We start from the raw sequence: 20261 nt of genomic DNA, 5'->3' as shown, positions 1-20261 counted from the left end.
TATCCCTACGGATCACCTCAGAGAAATATTCGCTTAAACATAGTAAACTGGAGGTATTTATTATGAAATACAATCAATCATTTTGTAAGGAAAAATCTTCAATACATAAACCACGTAAAGTTTGACAGTGTTGACGTCATGATCTTAAGTGGTTGTCAGGCTTCGCTTGATGGTGTCATGGATGTTAGATTAACTAACAAACTCCCTGTGCTGATGCATTTTACACATATTTATGTGAGAAGACACACATTTGAAGTAAAGTCAACCCTATATTGATGATGCACAGCTGGAGCAAATTGCATGCCATTCTCCAATACCAAAGCTGTCTGCATAAAGATAATGTCTTGATAAAGGTGTTATTTTGGGTTTAAATGTGATGTACCGGATTCGGACCCAAGATTCAACCACGACAGGTCAGTGACGTTTTCAATGTTTATTAAAAAGCAGGGTTGATCAGCGCTGGCTCTAGAGCGTGCAGCTCTCGCTAACGGGTTGGAGCTTCCTGGAGGCAGAGGGACAGGTTAGAGGCTGCAGTGACGGGTTAGCAATGTGGAGCAGACTGAGAGACTAACCTGATAACGAGAGGAGCCTGGGCGCAGAGAATCAGCCAGAAACAGGGGGGAGAGTTCGGGGACAGGAGCCGTAGAGCGACCCTCCGGCAGTAAGGGACTTTTCAGAGGCGTTGTCCAGGGGCAGTCCGGGTCCGGTAACGGGGAGTCCAATAATCCAGCAGAGGTACAGAGGGGAAATCCGAAGAGCAGGTCCAGGTCCGGTCCAGGTCCAAAAAACAGGCAAGCTCAGAATAATCGCAGGGGCAAGGCAGAAATCCGGTAATCTCAGGCAGGGGTCAGAACAGGGAACAGGCAGGCTCGGAAACGGAGGGCAGAATCGGGTCAGACACAGACAGGCAGAATAAGGAACGCTGGAATGCTCTTACGGGTGGCTTGAGACAATCTGGCACTGGAGGCTAACTTGGACGGAGCTTATATGCAGGTGAAAACAGGTGAAGCGACTTTTGGGGGTTTGGAAGAGGCGGCCAAAGTGGCGGGCAGTAACAGATTCGGGGTGACGGAGAGTCTTGTACGACTCAGCAGGAATCTCCCCTCCCCTACTGAGCCTGAGCCCTTAACTGGACAGGTTTGGACGGCATGACCCTCTCCACCGCAGTAGAGGCAGAGTCCTTGTTGCCGTCTGCGTTGTCGCTCCTCCTTCGTCAGGGCTGACCTCCCCAATTGCATGGGCTCGGGGTCAGTTAAAACCCTAGGGGGTGAGAGCGCGGCTGGGACGGCCTCAGAAAGGCGGGGAGGAGCGGTCCGTACTGCACGGCGGTCCCTTCGCCGCTCCATGAGGCGGAGGTCAATTCGAGAGGCCAAATCCTCTAATTGCTTAAGAGAAACGGGAAAATCTCGAGTGGCGAGTTCATCTTTAATCCGGTCGTTTAACCCCGTTAAAAACACATCCATAAGAGCGTGTTCTTTCCAAAGACTCTCTGCAGCCAACAAATGAAAGTCTATGATGTACTCGGAGACTGTTCTATCCCCCTGCCTAAGGGATAAGAGCCCCCTGGTGGACTCACGACAGGGTAAAATGGGGCTAAACACTCTTATAAGCTCTCGGGAGAATCCATGATAGGAGTGGCAGATGTGGGAGCCGCTCTGCCACTCGGAAGTACCCCAGAGCTTGGCTTTACCGGCCAGTAAGGAGATAACATAGGTTATTCTGGCTCTGTCAGTAGGGAATGAGGACGGTTGTAATTCAAAATGTATCTCACATTGAGTGAGAAAAGCCCTACATTGGTCTGGATCTCCTCGAAAGGGGTCGGGTGGAGCGAGACGCGGCTCAGGGATTGTCTGCGTCCCCGGGCGTGACGTGGCAGCCGGCGATGACGTTTGCGGAAGTGCGGAAGCAGCCTGGCCGCGGAGATGATTTAAAATCTCGGCGACTCCGGCTTCTAACAAAGTAATGGATTTATCAACCCCTGCTCGCCACTGACCATCAGGTGAAGGATCCATTTATTTGCCAGATTGTACTGTCATGTACCGGATTCGGACCCAAGATTCAACCACGACAGGTCAGTGACGTTTTCAATGTTTATTAAAAAGCAGGGTTGATCAGCGCTGGCTCTAGAGCGTGCAGCTCTCGCTAACGGGTTGGAGCTTCCTGGAGGCAGAGGGACAGGTTAGAGGCTGCAGTGACGGGTTAGCAATGTGGAGCAGACTGAGAGACTAACCTGATAACGAGAGGAGCCTGGGCGCAGAGAATCAGCCAGAGACAGGGGGGAGAGTTCGGGGACAGGAGCCGTAGAGCGACCCTCCGGCAGTAAGGGACTTTTCAGAGGCAGTCCGGGTCCGGTAACGGGGAGTCCAATAATCCAGCAGAGGTACAGAGGGGAAATCCGAAGAGCAGGTCCAGGTCCGGTCCAGGTCCAAAAAACAGGCAAGCTCAGAATAATCGCAGGGGCAAGGCAGAAATCCGGTAATCTCAGGCAGGGGTCAGAACAGGGAACAGGCAGGCTCGGAAACGGAGGGCAGAATTGGGTCAGACACAGACAGGCAGAATAAGGAACGCTGGAATGCTCTTACGGGTGGCTTGAGACAATCTGGCACTGGAGGCTAACTTGGACGGAGCTTATATGCAGGTGAAAACAGGTGAAGCCAGTAGAAGTTGATTGCAGAGGGGTGGAGACTGGACAGGGGTGTGAATTGTGAGCAGAATCAGCTCCAGTGCCAGAATCATTACATTAAAAGAAAAAAACAGCTGCCTTTAAAAAAAATCCTGTCTCTGATGCCACAGGAGGTGGAATTTACTTTGTCTGCTTTAAGGGACATCTATCACTCTTGACTGTTGCACTGAAGGTGACATAATCGTGTTGGCAGTGGGGAGGATTTTGTGGGACGGTGAATTAGCTTCCAGCAAGAGAAATAGAATTGAAATTAACAGGATGTAATCACATGTTTCTTTTTTATCTAGACATATACACAATACTATATAGCAGGGGTCGGGAACCTATGGCTCGCGAGCCAGTTATGGCTCTTTTGATAATTTCATCTGGCTCGCAGATAAAACAAAATATCACCGCTATTGTTTTCATCCGGGTTTTTCGCGCATGCGCGCCGGACTGGAAGACAGAAGGCGGGCGCAAACAAAGGAAACGACAAGTTCTCTACGTATTTTTCTTCTTTAGATAACGTATCACAAGATCGTTTTAAGAGTAAGTTGATGGTTGATATCACGACATAGGCACCAGAAACCCCCGCAACCCCATGAGGGATTAAGCGGGTCAGAAAATGGATGGATGTTCACGGACACAGACCGCTCATCAGCAGAGAGGAAGACCCGCCCGGTAGGTTAAAAAAAATTGTTCACAAAGGATTATTTAGGTGTTTTTGTCTTATTAAAATGGGTGAAGGTGTCGGCAACGTTGCAACGGAAACACAGAAGTACTAGCGCGCGTAAACCAGGGCGTAATGCAGCCGCCGGGAGAAGCAGAGCAGCAGGCTGCTGCAGTCTGCGGCTCTGCTTCTCCCGGCCCCATCTAGGGATCGCCACCTCCCCACGCCGCTATTTCAGTAAAACAATGACCAGTGCAAAATGAAGTTGTATTTACCGGAGATGAAGTGTAGACTGCACATTCTGTCGGGGTGTGATGGCTCCCCCAGTCGACTGGGATTGTGTGCCTGGGTCTTTCTTCATTGAAAATATCCATTTCTTTTGTCTTTCTTCGTCCTTCGGTAAACGACAGAAACGTACATCCAACGAATTGGAATGCCTCTGTGTGCAACCGGGAGCACAACAAGTCGTAGGCACTGTTTACATTTCGAAAATAAACTAACTAAAAGCACGCTCTAATTCACCCGTTTTGTAATGATAGAATGCGAGAACAGTCCTGTGTTTGCCTACAAGCGGGACCCGGAAGTAGCGCGGACGTCGTGACGCGTGACGTCACATGTGACGTCACGCGTGAACTACCCTATTGGCTCTCACTGAAATGAATTTCCAGATTTTTTGCTTTCATGGCTCTCTGAGTCAAAAAGGTTCCCGACCCCTGCTATATAGTGTACATAGCGTGGATCGCACAGCAGTAGTTAGTAGCACTAATCTTTTTGCATGGTGTTTGCATGTGCTCCTTTTTTAAGTGTGAGTTCTCTCATGGTCCTGTAACGTCCTCCCACCGTCCAAGAACATCACTGTTAGGTTATTTGGTTACTGTAAATTGCCCTGTGGCATGTGTGTTTGCTTTGATGTCTGTCCTGTATGCCTTGTGGTAGACTGGTGACCAGTCCTCTGACCCAACAACCGCTGGAGACAAGCACCAGCCTCCCCACCCCACCACCTCGCATGGATAAGCAGGTAGAGAAAATGGATGGATGATAATGAGTTTTCACGTGCATAGAAGGTTATTATTGACAATGTATAATATTTTACACTCTGAAACATTTTTTCATCAATTGTTGCTTTTTGTTTCAAATAAAGCAGTGAAAGCAGATAATTATATCACAGTCTTCTGATCAGCAGCATCACTGTTTTGAAGGCACCCCTAACATTATCCTCTAGGTCAGCTGAAAACTGTTCTCATGTAAGGTCCCAGAGCTTTCTGCTAGGTAAATGTAATTAATCCTAGGAGCCGGAACCGATCGTTCACACAACACGGGAGTACGTTTTAATAAGTTTATTGAAAAGGAAAGAAAAGCCGCACTGACTGGTTTCAGGAAGTGGGACTGGCAGCACTGCGGGGGAGAGAGGCAGGTTAGTGGCTGAAGGCTGGCATGGGGAGAATGTGACAGCTTCAGAGTAGCCACTAATCCTAATTGGATCCAAAAGTGGCGTTGAATACTATGAGAAAACATCTCTTTCGAACGGGGCAGGCGATGAGGGAGAATACAGAGACAGTCTGAGATCAAACACAGATGAGCGAGGAAAGGCAGAGGCACATAAAGAGAAATCCAGCAGGCCAATTCCAAGGTCCAAATCCAAATTCCACGTTTGACAAGCAGAGACACAGACGGGCTGGGCTGAGAGGCAGAGTCAGGGAGCAGGAAAGGGTCGATGTCCAGAAACTGAGAACCATCGGAGTGATCCGACAAGGACAAGGCAAACAGAAGGAATCCAAAACTATAATCCAACGCAGACAAGCAGGCAGGCTAGGAATGCTGGAAGGTCTACTCACACGAGGGCTTTCAAGAATCTGGCACTGGCACTCTGAAGTAGGCAGGCTTAAATAGTGCCAAACACAGGTGCCAGTATTCATAGGATAGAGCAGGCACCATCCTGACTGCTGAGAAAGACTACAGCAGACAGCCATGGGAACCAATCACTGCAGGAACAGTAAGCTTGGCTGTGAAATGATTAATAAAGAAAGAAAATCCATCTTCTTATTTATTCTAAATGTGTGGCTGAAGAGGGCGTTGCTGTAGCAAGACGAGACAAAGAAAGGTGTAAAATCTTCTAATCTGCAAAATGTTCTGGGCAGGATTCTCCATCATGTATTTACTGCTTTGTGAAACCTGTTTAGAAAGGATTAGTGAGAGTAAAATTCTCCAGAAAATGGCAGAGATGTCACTCCCTCATGAAATGCCTGTTCACTGGTTAACGACAATAAAACCTGACAGCTTCATGTCTTCATCCAAGTGAAATATGTTGGAATTGCAAGAATTTTCTAACTTCGTTTCAGACACGTTCATTCAGAACTTTGTGGTTTGGAGTAACTGATGCCGTTTACAGGTTACAAGGTATGAAAAGCATGTCTTTGTTTATGAATTATTCCTGACATTACATCATAACCGTTCAGGCAAAGAGAATGACTCACCTTTCTAACCTCAGCTTACTCAATGTGCTGTAGGCTTTTGCCTTAAATCACATAAACTTACCTAACAGAATACTTAGGTCGGCACTGCGCTGTCAAAGTCACATACATTTATCTTTAATCCAATAACTCATTCAAAAAGATCTAATAATGTCAGAAATATCTTGATAATTTTCTTAATTTTTTTCTTAACTCTTTATAATTTTAGACATTATGGTGCTGTGCTCTAGTAAGTTTTAACATGTCCTAGCTCTTGTAAAAGGGGGCCACCTTTATTAATAAAGGATTTAGCTCCTCTTTTATGCAAGAAGTTGCTAATCATGTTTCATGTAATCCTACAGAATAAAGGTGTGTTGCTAATTTTAACAGCTTTTCTTCATCAGTTTCCTTGGAATTTCTTTGATGTTTTCTTGTGAAAGGCAGTTAGGCTGGCGACGGTTAACTCTGTGAATTTCCTGGAACATTTCCTTTTTTTTTTGGTCTACTCCAAGGATTGTTTGACAAATTTATGTATGAATAATTAAATTAAGTAACTTCACATATTTATTTTACTATGTTCACACCATGTAAAAAAAAATTTAAGTTTTGTGACTTGGAAAACATGCAAACATAAAATAATCTCCACAGAACAAAGGTGTGTCTACAGAACTGCTGTCATAAACCGTGTTGATTGATAAACGGCCACACAAATACAGCAGTTAATGACTCAAGAAGATGTGTGGAAGGCTTAAAGTGGATCTATCTTTTACTCTGGTGCCATAATATAAAGAACAGAAAAGAATAGACAACTTTACTGAATCTATCTACTGTGGAAAACAATTCTGTAATTTTTATTTGTTGTTGTTATAATCACTAATGTGACACTCATTAATACCTTTAATAATTTCTACAAAATAAACAGATCTGTTTCTTTTACTTTTGTAGATTGTCATAACATGTAGGTATTTTTAAATAGTAGCTATTATCCTCCTTCTACCTAGGGACATAAAAATATATAATTCAGAGGTGAAGTGCTCTTAAAAAAGCAGATGACCATAAGAAGACTCCGTCTAAAATATCATCTAAAGTGGTTGCAAAAATGTAATGTTTTAAACAACTGGATCTGTGAGAAGTAATGCTAGAGAGGGACCTGAATTCAGTGAAAAGCATAATAAAAGCATGTCAAATGGTTGAGAAAAGTTTTAGGTCCTACTGGAGGGATTGAAAAAGTCCAAACATTGCACCTTTTGTACAACATGCAAGACATTGAATAAGAGTTAAAACTAACACTGCACATCACCCAAACACATTGTGAATATGGGTGACCCATGCTGGTAACAGAATCATGCTGTGAGGATGCTTTTCAGGGAAGCTTGCCAGACTTTCTGGTAAAATGAGCGGATGGAAAAAAGAGAATTCCTGCAGGAAATCAGCTAGAAGTTGCAAAAGACTTGAAACTGGGGAAAGGTTCACCTTTCTGTTTTGTTTTGTTTTGCTTCAACATACCTAAATCTAGTATTTTGATAATTAGCGAGGTTCAGTGGCTCTTCAATGCACAATGAGGACGTAATTCACTCATGTCTCCCGGGTGCATTGAACCAGAGACATATGTAAACTTTATATGACATTGGCTGGGAGGACTGGAGTTTGAAACCACTGGTTGAGATCAAGGCATAGTCACATATAAAATGGGTTATTCAAAGTCTAGACCTGAATCCAACTGAGAATCTGTAGCAAACATTTCCATTCACAGATGTTTTGCACCCAATCTGACTGAGCTTGAGGTAATTTGAAGGAAGCATTACTGCTCTCCCAGCATCTTAGGCACCCATAAAAATCATTCTCTGTATCAAGCAAATAAGGTTGAACCCCTTCTCAGATGATCTTTATAGTCCATCCATTCATCCATTATCTATGCACGCTTATGCCTCATGGGGTCATGAGGGGTGCTGGTGCTTATCTCCAGCATTCAATGGGAGAGAGGTGGGGTACACCCTGGACAGGTCGCCAGTCTGTCGCAGGATCTTTATTGTATTATTCTCTATATGTCAGTTCTAATGACCCCCTCTTAAGTCTGTGATCTAAATATTCACCATGCAGATTCTTTTTTCACATGAAAATATGCAATTTTTAAAAAATCACACTATGTTTTCATGATTGTAGTGATGTTGACCATCCAGGGGGAAGAAAACGGAGAAATAAAAACAATACCAAAAGAAGACTAGTCATCCAGCCCACCCGAACAATTCAGACCTCTCCGGATAGAACCATCACCGAGAGCTGGGAGGAAGGGGGGGGGGGCATTACCATACGATATTAATGTCCATACATTCCCCGCGCTCAGGTATCATTCCAACGCCCCCTTGGAGTTAACAAACCAGATTGAGGATTTCACTGGATCGCCCTGGTTCCTCCAACTTTCATCGGACCACCTACCACCCCGCCGCTGCTCGGGCCCCTCATGGATTCCACCTGCAGCCCAACGGCCGCTCTGCCACCTACTGCCATCTAACACCATCTCGGGACCTCAATCACCGGGTCCGTCTCTCCACTCTTACCACTCTCCACTGCTAGGTCGCAGTGCTCGGTGGTAAGCCTAGGTCCGTTATTCACATTTCTCTGCGTAAAACCGAACTCTCTCCCTCTCACCCACAGATCGCTCGAGCCGGTCCTCGCGTCTTCTCATGGGGTCGCGGGGGGTGCTGGTGCCTATCTCCAGCATTTCAATGGGCGAGAGGCGGGGTACATCCTGGACAGGTTGCCAGTCTGTCGCAGGAATAAGTAAGTAATTCTAGTTAAAACATTTTTAATTGAAACAATCCTTCACATTAGTGAGATTGGTAAAGATTTCCATCTGCCAGATCATCTTATTTCTTCTTTAAAAGCGGGATTTGGTTAAGTTTTGTTAAATCTACCAAATTAAACAACAATGTAATACCCAAATATCTGTAACTCCCTGACTGTAGTTGTAAATCTGGGCAATTCTGTAAAGTGCAGTTAATTGGCACTATTGTAGATGTTGACCAATGTATAGAGTAATCTCACACTTTTGAGAAAGATTCTAGTTATCAAATAACTTGAGAGAAAGTGTTGGAGTACTGAAGATAGAGTAATACATCATCTGCATAAAGACTGCTTCTATGGTAGATTTCCAATCATTTTATATGGTAAATAACATTTGTTTGTCTATAACAATAACAATTGTTGTGAGGGGGAAGTGACCATCCTTGCCTAGTGCCCCTCTGGAGACAAAAGCTGGAAAATGTTTGGTTATTTGTCCTGATACAGGCTGTTGAGAAACTGTATAAAATATTTAACACATTTATGAAAAAGTCCCCAAACCAAATTTAATCAGCAAATACTGCTCATTAAGAAGTAGTCCAAATGAACGTAGAAATCATGGACATTTGAAAAGAAAGTATCTTCCTTATTATTAGGATGAAGAGATTGAGATGCATCTCAACAACCATAATCACTCCTGTATTGTTTGACTGTATTTAATGATTGCCAGCTGTGGTGAGTCCTTGCTATATTCAACATATCTATTCCTCATTTAGACAAAAGTTGAGGTCGCCCCCAATAAATGGAGAGCAATCCAGGTGTTTTGAAAGTGTATGGAAATGTTTGTGAAATAAGGAGGGGTCATCAACGTTTTGGCCATATATAATGATAGCTTTTAGGTATGAACATAGTTTTCTATTATTATAAATCTACCCTATGATCTATAATTTTGTCTAATATTGTAAAACTAACGTTTTTGTGGATCAAAATTGCTACTCCTCTTTGTCTAGAGTTATAGCAGGCCGCAAACACATTAGGGAACTCAGGTAAGTTAAGATGATTTACAGTTGTAGCTGATTTATGAATGTTTTTGCAAAAAGACAACGTCTGTCTTTAATCTTTTAATCTGGTTAAAAATCTTCAACTTTTTTTATTTGGTGCCAGCTCCATGCACATTCCATGTCACAAACCTTAGATTCACCATAGGTGTGAGTGGAAAGCTGACGTTGGAAAGTGCATGTCCCTATGGAAATAGATATACATATACCTAGATGACATCAGATAAAGTGTGTGTGGTTGTCTGATCAACAGGAAAGCAGCAGATGAATAACATAAAGCAAGACAGATAATTAAGAAGATGCAGATTGTAAGAACAAATTTCAGCATCAATGACTCGTTTCCTTTGGAAACATTGATGCTAAAATTTGTTCCTTGCAGCTCTCCTCCATGACTTACGACCTGCTCTTTTTGTTTGTGATCAGCTGAGGCCTGGTTTTATTGGGTGTCTTATCTCTCAGCCGATGAATGTGGTAGAAATTGATGTGTTGTACCTCATCAATCGGGATTTTCAGCAGCTGCCGTAAGAACTCACAGACTATTTCCTATGCATCTTCCTCTTGCTGCTCCGGGATACTGGCAAAGACCAGGTTATCTCTCATACATATTTATCCCATCGGTGAGCTTCCTGACTTTATCCCTCAGCCATTAATTCTGGAATGAATGGCTAGTTAGCTTCTTATCTATGGATTCCAGAACGTCGCTGCATCTGGAGATGTAGTGGAAACAGCACTGGTTGAACTGGAACAGGACTGTTTGGTTGATGGTGTGTTTGTCGTTGTGGTACTTTTCAGCTTCCCAATTACAATGCTTTCAAAACACTCATCCACGTAACTCGCAAGGTTAGTCAAGGTCTCCTCATCCTGTGTGTTTTATTATGAAATGCGTGATCTGCAGCACCTTTTGAAAAGCGGAGCCATACTTTCGACCGATTTCTATCAGCCATGCTTCATGCATGCTTTCTTTACTGGACCAGCAGCTACTAATGTCATTACACTCTTTTGCGTATAATGATGTGTTCATTTACACTCACTCTTCCAGTGCCACAGTGACGCATTTAGGTACCGAAACATGGTGCCGTTTGATCGTACGTCAATCGGTACTCGGTAGTATCAACGGGATTCAGTTGGTGCCTATAAAAGTACCAAATTCAGTGTCCATCCCTAATGCTGAAGTAAATTTTTATGTCCTAATGTAAATTTTACAGTGTTGAATGTGAGCTGAAAGAAATTGTCCCTTTCTATGTACAAATTTTGTAAACATTTGCATGCACTGAAGACTTCATGGTCTAATTGTAATGGTTAATTGCTTTATTCATCTAAACCTTCTGTTAGACAGTCTGAAATATGTGCTGTTATGTGTAAGTGTGGGAATGTACAGAAAGTGTATGATCCCTGCAATTTTAATCACGCTGCTTCTCGGGCCACACCTATAGTTTCATGGAAAGGCAGGCAGGTCCGTTGGATCTCAGATCAGTTGTGAAACAATATTGCTCAATTTCCAGAGAAACATTATTTCAACATAATTTTGCAGGCGGAGCTAACACATTTGCTAGCAGAAGTTTTGGTACATTTTCAAAATATGTATTTATGTAGCATAACCGCTGGAAAAATTTTGATTTCTAAAAAAGTGACTTGTATTCTGTTTTGTTTAATGCATAATTTAGAAAAACATGACGACGTCAGAATATGACAGCTTTGGCTGTACTGTTCTTTTAAGTGTTTTATTCACTTGATCATGGCCTGACAATTGGTGCTGGAGCAGTGTTGAAAGAAAAAGCATGGCAAGAAGTTTGCTTTATGGCAGTCACTTCTCTCCAACATGCAGCACAATATATGCTACCCATGGTGAATGATAATGCTACTCATGGCTAGTTTCACCAAAAGAAAGTACCTTTATAGTCCCTCAGATGAAGAATTTACCTCTGTTTTTAACCCATCCCTTTGTGTGTAATGTGTTACTACACTGAGTGGTGAATGGGGAGCAATCTGTGTTCAAGAGGTTTGTTTAGAGACCCATGGTGGCAGCTTGTGGGGGTCAAACCAGGGTCTTGCATCCTTTTAAGAACAGAAACATGCTGCTTTAACCACTGAGCTATCATTCCTCCAGGAGAGGATCTGTTCTTGGCTAACCAAGTGCAGAAGGTCTGTTACTACCACCACTGAAGAAAACACCTGGAGCAGACATCCACTTAAAGCAAGAGAAAGTCCATGCGCTACACCACAGTGGAGTGCAGAGTCCAAATGGTCTCAGGTCGCCCCTGACCTCACACTTTATCTATTGTGTGGGGCTGTAAAAGTAATGCAGCTAATAACTCTGCTAATAAGTCCAGTAACCCGTCACAACTCATATGAAAAAAATATGATCAAGTTGCAGTAATGTCGGGGGTGAGATCTCTGTTTCTGAAGGCAGCACGAAGCTGACTAAAATGGACACACTTGTGTGGAGTTATCCAGCTAGACTTGTGTTATGTTAGAGCATGATGGCAAGCCATCTCGGTGAAGTGAAGTAAATTTTTAATTCTTCATGCTGAAAGTATTTAAATTATAATTTTTATGAATAAAATCAGAGACACCAGTTTATGTGTGTATGTGTGTTTTTAAGTCATTCAGATGACAGCAGATTAAAAAAGACAATGAGGATATGATGGAATGTAATGGAATAAAAACAGAGAACAGAGACAGGAAAATCAGTTTCATGTTGGTGTGGACGAGAAATTTAATGAGCAAACAATTCAAAAAATTTAAATACACAGTTGGGACACAAATGAAAAAGCTTAACTCAGAGAACTAACCCTAAACTAACCCTAAACCTAACCCATATCAGTATATACATAACGCCTAATCTTCCCCTAAATCTAATTGACACCCTAGTCGTAAACCTAATGCCTAGCCCAAGAAAAATATCCTTAGTTTAGTAGTAAAACATGCAAAAAATGTTCTTGCTCAAGTACACACACAACACAACACCATCCTTTTCCAATGAATATTGAGCAACTTTACAAAACCTGATTGATCACTATCTTGCTTTTCCGCCCTCTTTCAGGTATATAAGAGGATGGGTTCATTGCACAGAAATTAATTCTGGGTCCTTGCTTCTGAAAAACCACAGACCGGTAAGAAATATTTATTCTGTCACAATTGTCAGTCTTTGTAATTAGAGAGAAACATACGTCCCATAAAATAAGAGGTTATAGTAGTTGTTTAAAAGCTTTCATAATTTTAAACTATGAAATTCTAAATTTTATTCAGCAAAAAGATGTTTTAGTTTCTACACATTTTTGTCACAGAACAATTTGAGTTATGCAAAATGTTAACATATAAACATATTTACTAATCTTATTCAGATGTTTAAGAACATTTTAGATACATGTTGCAAGTTAAATGGAATAGCTATATACCAGGTAAACATATTTCCCAAACAGACAAACATAAAAACATTAAATTCAAAAAAGCTTTATTTAACTCTGCACTGTAGGCTTATCTGTCTAATATTTGTATCAATGTGTTTATCCATCAGAAAGGACCTGCATCCCGACAAAACAATGAACCAAATTAAAATAAAACAGCATTTCTGTGAGTATTTTATTCATCAAATATTTTTTTTAAACATGTTTAATTTAGCAACAGTGTTTCAGCAACAGAACTGTTTGGGTTTTATTTTGAAAAGTAGGGGTGAGTACAAACCAGAGTAGTCTTAGGCCCGCTCTAAAGTCCAGATAAATGGGGAGTGTGGTGTGTTGCTAAAAAAAATTGTTTATGAAAAAAGTAACATGCAGCAAGATGTTTATATACAGTATATCTATGTAATTTCGAAAGGAATTAGTATCAGAATTAGTATCAGATGGTGAAAATTAGAAGCTAACCAGAGAGACAGGTTAGGCTGACCAGTGTGGGGACAAGGTTCGAGAAGCACTCAGAAATGTGCTGAGGAAGAATGTTAGGGTGTGAAGGAGACGGGGTCACCTGTAGGCAAGTACAAGCCAATTACCCCCTGAAATGGTAAATGGCTTCCATTTAAACCTCCAAAGCGAGTCACACTATGGTTTTAGTCATTCACCCATTCACACACACCTTCACACCCTGGTGAGCTATGTAAGTAGCTAAAGCTGCCCTGGGGCAGACTGACAGAGGCGAGGCTGCCACACAACAGCGCCACCAGGCCCTCTGACCACCCCCAGCAGGCAATGCGGGTGAAGTGTCTCGTCTAAGGACACAACGATGGAGACAGAGGAGGGGATCGTATCTCAACCAGCGACCAGCCAATTACAGGATGAACTCCCTAACCTCTGCGCCACTGTCGCTGCTGAAGGAAGCAGTCAGACTATACAACAGACTGTACAACTGAAATTATTTTACTGTATTAGATGGATAGCTAGATCATCACTTCCCTCGCTGCAGGTGAAAAATACACTGATATGCTAACAAATGCTTGTGACTTATTTTGCTCTTTGTACCTCCAGTTGCCTTTGGCTTGTTGCTGCTGCTGCTGACTCTGCAACAAAGTCACTCTTCTTCTTCTTCTTCTGCCAACCAAACATTGGAGCAATGTTTAAGTGATACAGACTATGAGGAAATGATGAACATACTAGAAAAGGGGCTCCCAAAGACACAAACGCCGTCTCGTTTCGTTATTGTTGGGGCTGGCATGGCCGGACTCACTGCGGCCAAACTGCTGCAAGATGCTGGACATAAGGTACGAGTGACACAAGAACTCATCTTATTTTGTGGTTTTTGGGACAAAATCTGGAATTTGTTGTCACAGCGACATAATAACTTAGGAATTTTCCCATGATCTTTCAGAAGCAGCATTTAATGATCTGTTTTGTTATTTCTAAATAAGGTCACCATATTGGAGGCGACTGAGCGAGTTGGAGGACGGGTGTTGACCCACAGGAACGAAGAAGAGGGCTGGTATGTCGAATTAGGGGCCATGAGGATTCCATCTTCTCATCAGTGAGTTAAAATGGTTTCAGATATATTACGTTTCCAACTGACTGCATCAAAACCTGTTGATATGTTGGTTTAAAGCTGTACTTGGAAATAAAATTTCAGATTGAGGTTAAAGTCACCATGATAAAATCTCTTAACAGAATTCTCCACAAGTTAATCCAGCAACTGAATACTACCGCAACGCCTATTTACTTGAATGCCTTCAACATGACTGAAGGAAACACCTTTTACCTGGTGAATGGGAAGAAGCACAGGACTTCTGAAGTAATTAAAAACCCCGACATCCTGGGTTATAATCTACTCCCTGGTGAGAGGAATAAATCAGCCAGTGATCTGCTGGATGAGGCTTTGGAGGAGGTAAATGAGAGGGCACCCCACACCCAGCGCTTTTTGATAAACAATTCTGATTTTTTTTGTTTACAAGATCACAAAACAACTCTGAAAATTAACATGTTTTGTGGATCTTCTTTCACATGTTAGTCGGGCACGGGTTAAATCTGGTAAATTTATCCTAAACCATTTTCTGCATCCTGTAGGTGAGGCGTGTGGTGGAAAGCAAAGGGTGCATTGAAGCGCTGAATCAGTTTGATCCCTTCTCTGTAAAGGCAAGTTTTATTTTGTTCAATCCAGGGTTAGGTAGTAGCAGAAAACTGATTTACATATGTATTTATTCATTTGTGTTGTGTTTTGTGTTGTTCTTTCTGTTAATTATCCTAAAAGCTTTTCGTATGGACAGTAAATACTAAAAGAGATTTTTCTCAACAGCAATATCTGGACGAAAAAACCAATTTGAGTTCAGAGGCAATCAGGATGATCGGCGACATACTGAATGAAAACAGCATCATGGACAAGGCTCTGACTGAGATGATCATTTTTCAGCATAAAGGCAAAAATGTGACGTAAGAAAAAAAAACATGTTTTATGTAAGAAAGTACATATTGATGTCATATTTCCCTAGGTACCCATGTACCAGAGGTCTTAAGAAATTATTTTTTTAAGGGATGAGAGTGTGCAGAGTACTGCTTTTATAAGGTACCAATAAAGACCAGTTATCCATCAGTGGTGAGAAGAATTCCCTGTATTCTAGCTGCCTTCCTCAGAGATCCAATTATACTATGCTGCCATAGATTTTTGTCCGATTTTTTTTGCCAGGTCAAAAAACATCTGTGGTATCAGAGTCACAACTTATACTGAACATCATTAAAATTGCTTTTATTTTTTCACCAGATCTGTGCAAAATGTTGCAGCAATGACCCCATGATTACTAAAATTATTACTACACTGATAAAGAGTCGTCCACCTTGGTTTGATGAAAGGGTTTTAATTGCTAGGATGGTGTGAAGTAGTTTTGTCCCCCCTGATTAACTCTGCCATCATAACCATTTGATCGCTAGTGATCGCTTATGGTCCACACAAAAGGAAAATGGCTGTCCCTGTGCAGCAGAATATGTCAAACTTTGCACTTTCCATCCCTATACACAGAGAAAACATACAAACCGAGGTTGTGTTTAAAACAAATCTGGTCTCGAATAAAATGTGGTTTAAGATACATAGGGTTAGAGTTTTTATAAGACCACAGGTGGGTAGGTTATGTTGGACTAAATGCTTCTCTTTGATTGGTAGCAGGGATTTAAAACTTAGCTCTAAATGTCTGCGAACAAAATCAACAAGCAAAATATTCACTAATATCCTTACTAAATGGTGTAAAAATATTTACTCTAGAGATTATCACCCTTTGCCTGCAACATAGCATGTTTTCCGATAAATCACTGCTGCAGTTACATTTTTATCACGCCCCTCATCCCAGCCTTTAAACTTTTGTATTAAACTTTTTTATATTAAACTAAATGTATTCCTCTGTTATTCCTCTTTTAATTGGCATTGTTAAAAAAGGCCAAAGGTATTGCGGAGTCACGTTTGTAAAACGATTAACGAAGGAATTGTTTTTAAATTTACCTTCAGGCAAGTTTGTTTGTAGCACATTTTTATAACAAGATAGTTGATGAACAGAACACAAGGAAACACTACAGAGGAAAGCAGATTGCAGTGGAGTAGTAGCAGCAGGTTGAGAAATTAGACAAGTTAGACTACAAACTTCCACATTAACATTTAAAGGCAACTCTAGACAAAAAGGTTTTTAACCTTGATTTGAAGAAACGTTTACAGTCATCCAGGAGTTTGTTTCAGATAAGTGTAGCATAGGAACTGAATGCTGCTTCTCCATGTTTGGTTCTGGTTCTGGTTCTGCAGAGCAGGCTGGAGCCAGAAGACCTTAATGGTCTGGATGGTTTATACGCTGATAACAAGTCTGTGATGTATTTAGGTGCTAGGCCATTCAGAGATTTATAGACTAACAGAAGGATTTTAAAGTCTATTCTCTGAGATACAGAGAGCCAGTGGAAGGACTTTAGAACCAGGTCCATGTTCTCTATGTTCTTAGTCTTAGTGGAGTAGTGTTCTGGATCAACTGCTTAGTGACATTCTAAGCATGAAGGACAAATAAATCTTGGTTGTAGTAATAACCTGAGTGATTCAGGTCTAGATAAGTCATATGTAGGTAGCTAATGTTTGTGATCACACACATCTAGTAGATGCCCTTTGTTCTCTGAACTTAACTAACTAATCTTCTGGAAGGGTTGCCCATAAATCTAATTTTTATACAAACTCAATCATAATGTAAGATTAGGGTCAATAATATTTGTTAAGAGTTGTAATGTGTCGGCTTGAATGCATCAAAATCTACTAAATTATTTTCTGAATGATTGTTAAACACATTTTTAGACTTAGACTTTTTGACTTAGACAAACTTTATTGTCATTTTGTATGCACAGAGTGCGTACAGAACAACATTTCTTTTGCGTACATCTTGAGAATTTCAGTGAATTGCAGTGGATTTCAGAATAAAGTAACTTTGCAGGATAGTTTCAGGATAAAGTGCAGCAATGGTTTCACAGTACAGCAATTGAAATGTAAACCATGTGGTAGAGTCCAGTTATAGCTTCAGCAGTTCAACATTTACAGGGCAAAATCACACAAAGAAAGTAAAAGAAACCCACTGAACACATTTGGTAACAACATTTTTCTTTAATCTCCAGATTAAGTGAAGTGACTGGTGGGATGGATCTGATCCCCAAAGCTTTGTTCCAAGCTCTTAAAAGTAACACCACCATTTTCAACGCTAAAGTCAAGAAGATCAGCCACTCAAACAAAACAGTAACAGTGTCTTATCAGCCTGAAAACGCACAAAGCAGCCTCAAGAGCATCGAAGCTGATGCTGTTCTGGTCACATCCTCTGCTAAAGCAACTCTCTTTATTGATTTTGAACCACCTCTTACAAAGCCTAAAATGGCGGCTTTGAAGTATATGCACTATGGAAGCTCCACCAAAGTAATCCTCACCTTCAGCGAGAGATTCTGGGAGAGAGATGGCATCTATGGAGGAAAGAGCGTCACAGACCGGCCATCTCGATTCATCTACTACCCCAGTCATGGATTCCCAGGAAACAAAACGATTGGCGTCCTCCTGGCTTCCTACACCTGGGCTGAAGACTCCCGCAACTTTGTGAGTTTGACGGATGAAGACCTGAAAGAGGTTATTTTGAAAGACCTGGCACTGATCCACGGCGAGAAGGTTTGGTCTCTCTGCACGGGCGTGCTGGTCAAGAAGTGGATTCTGGACCCTCACAGCATGGGCGCCTTCGCTCTCTTTGCACCCTATCAGCACGTGGAGTACGCCAAGCTGCTCTTCAAGAGCGAGGGCCAGATTCATTTTGCTGGTGAGCACACAGCGTTCCCTCACGCTTGGATTGAGACGGCTATGAAATCTGCAATCAGGGCTGCTAAGAACATGACGAAGGCACCAAGTCCTGCGGATACAGACACGGCCAGAGATGAGCTGTGAGCTCTTTAACCTTGTATCAGTAGCTGTTTTTGGGAACTTTTTTTAATTTGTTATTAATGATTTTTAACTGAAACCTTTTCACCATCATTACCTCTGTATGTTTTAAAGTAGTATAAATGTTGGTGGTTTTCACTACCCGACTGGCTCCAGATTTTTGGTCCAAGTCACTGATGCAATAAACTAACATTAAGCAGATAAGAGTTCAAATTAAAACATCTGTAAAAAAGTATAAATTGCTTTATTATTTTAGTCACATTAAATAAATAAGAACTATAAGGTCAAAAACGTTCTGTAGTATATGTCCTTAAATGAGTTTTTCCTTTCTCATCTTTCTTTTTTCAAGATTCAAAGTTCCCATTAACAAAAGAATCCTTGCAACATTGTTCTGAGTTTCTGCATTTAAAAAAATAATTAAAAAATAACTGCATGTGTGAAGTATGACTCTTTTTCTTATTTATGGATCAGGATCCACTACTGTAGCCCCACTAGACACGGTAAATTATTGTGATGTGCTTAGATGCATTTAGTTTGAATTAAGTTTCTCACCTGAACAGAACAGAGACAGTGCAATCCAAAAGGTCTATTCATCTTGAGCCTTTCCATATTTTGTCATTTTCCAACCACCGGCTTTATGGTAAATTACCAGGTTTACTTAAACTGGGTGGAGCAAGAGTGTAGATAAACCCATGGTGCATCTCGAGAACCTGCAGATTGACAGTTGTTGGTTAGAACAACAGTTAGTTGTTCTAATAATCTGGTTTTCTGAAAAGGCAAGGCACTTATCCCCACATTGCCTACCGAGCTGCGTCTCAGTGTATGGGGAGTGTTGGCCTAGCGTTTAGAGCAGTGTGCTTGCACTCAGAGAAGGATGCAAGTACCAGGTTCGATACCCGGTCCCGGCACTCTGGGTCCCTGAGCAAGACCCTTAACCCCCGATTGCTCCCTGGGAGCCGCACATGGCAGTGAACAAATTTCGTTGTAATGTATGTTTCAATGACAATAAAGATGATATTACCATTATTTTGTGCTTAATAAATGAATTTTAATAATGTATGCCTTCGCTTTGTGTGTGTTTTTTGTTCTATTCCCTGTTCGTCTTTGTAAAAAAAAAAAAAAAACAATGTGGCTACTGTAATGACGAGGTCTTCTCTAGTTTATGATGTGTACACCAGAGGGCGCTAAAATCTCAATTGATAATTTAAATTTTCTAATAAAATAAATGTTTAGAACAAGATTATTTGTATAATGAAATTCACCGTATATTTAAGGATGAAATATTTTTTTCCGGTCCTGTTTGAACAAGCAATAAAACTAACAGAGTGCATTCAGACAATACAGATAAACGTTACGCAATGATATGTTCCCGGACTTCTTTTTTTTTTTTTTTTTTTTTTTTTTTCCAGTGTCCTGTCTAGCAATGTGGCAATAAGAATTGATATCTTAATGCCAAGTAGAGCTCGACAGATTTTGCTTTCACAAGTGGAGCAAACAGCTTTCGCCATAATGCTCCGCTTGATTTGTGCATGTAAATAGCTTTATTGTGATTCCTGCAGGGAGAATTTCAAATTATATGGACACTACAATGGGAAAGTAGGAGAGTAAAAGAAAAACAAGAAGAGAAAAAAAAGAAAGAGAAGAGGTGAAAGAAAGAAGAGATAAAAGGAAGAGAATGATAAAACGTCCTCTGTCTGCTTCATCACCTGGAAAGAGACGCAAAAAGAACAGCACAACCAACAGACATAAAGCAACAGATACAATCGAGTAACACCTTGATACCATTGCTAAATCAT

The 20261-nt window shown here is 41.4% G+C and overlaps 1 protein-coding gene across 1 annotated transcript; it reads left to right on the top strand.

Moving 5' to 3' along the window:
• Positions 1 to 14095: 14095 nt before the first annotated feature.
• LOC110366396 (L-amino-acid oxidase) lies at positions 14096 to 19302 on the top strand. The gene is made up of 6 exons (XM_036129014.1): positions 14096 to 14314; positions 14462 to 14574; positions 14712 to 14928; positions 15108 to 15176; positions 15337 to 15470; positions 17667 to 19302. Exons 1-6 carry the CDS (start codon positions 14195 to 14197, stop codon positions 18469 to 18471), a joined length of 1458 nt encoding a protein of 485 aa, XP_035984907.1. The 5' UTR covers positions 14096 to 14194; the 3' UTR covers positions 18472 to 19302.
• Positions 19303 to 20261: the final 959 nt, after the last annotated feature.

The sequence above is a fragment of the Fundulus heteroclitus genome, unplaced genomic scaffold (genome assembly GCF_011125445.2).
Source record: "Fundulus heteroclitus isolate FHET01 unplaced genomic scaffold, MU-UCD_Fhet_4.1 scaffold_129, whole genome shotgun sequence".
Taxonomy (NCBI): domain Eukaryota; kingdom Metazoa; phylum Chordata; class Actinopteri; order Cyprinodontiformes; family Fundulidae; genus Fundulus; species Fundulus heteroclitus.
This window is presented reverse-complemented; position numbering and strand designations above follow the sequence as displayed.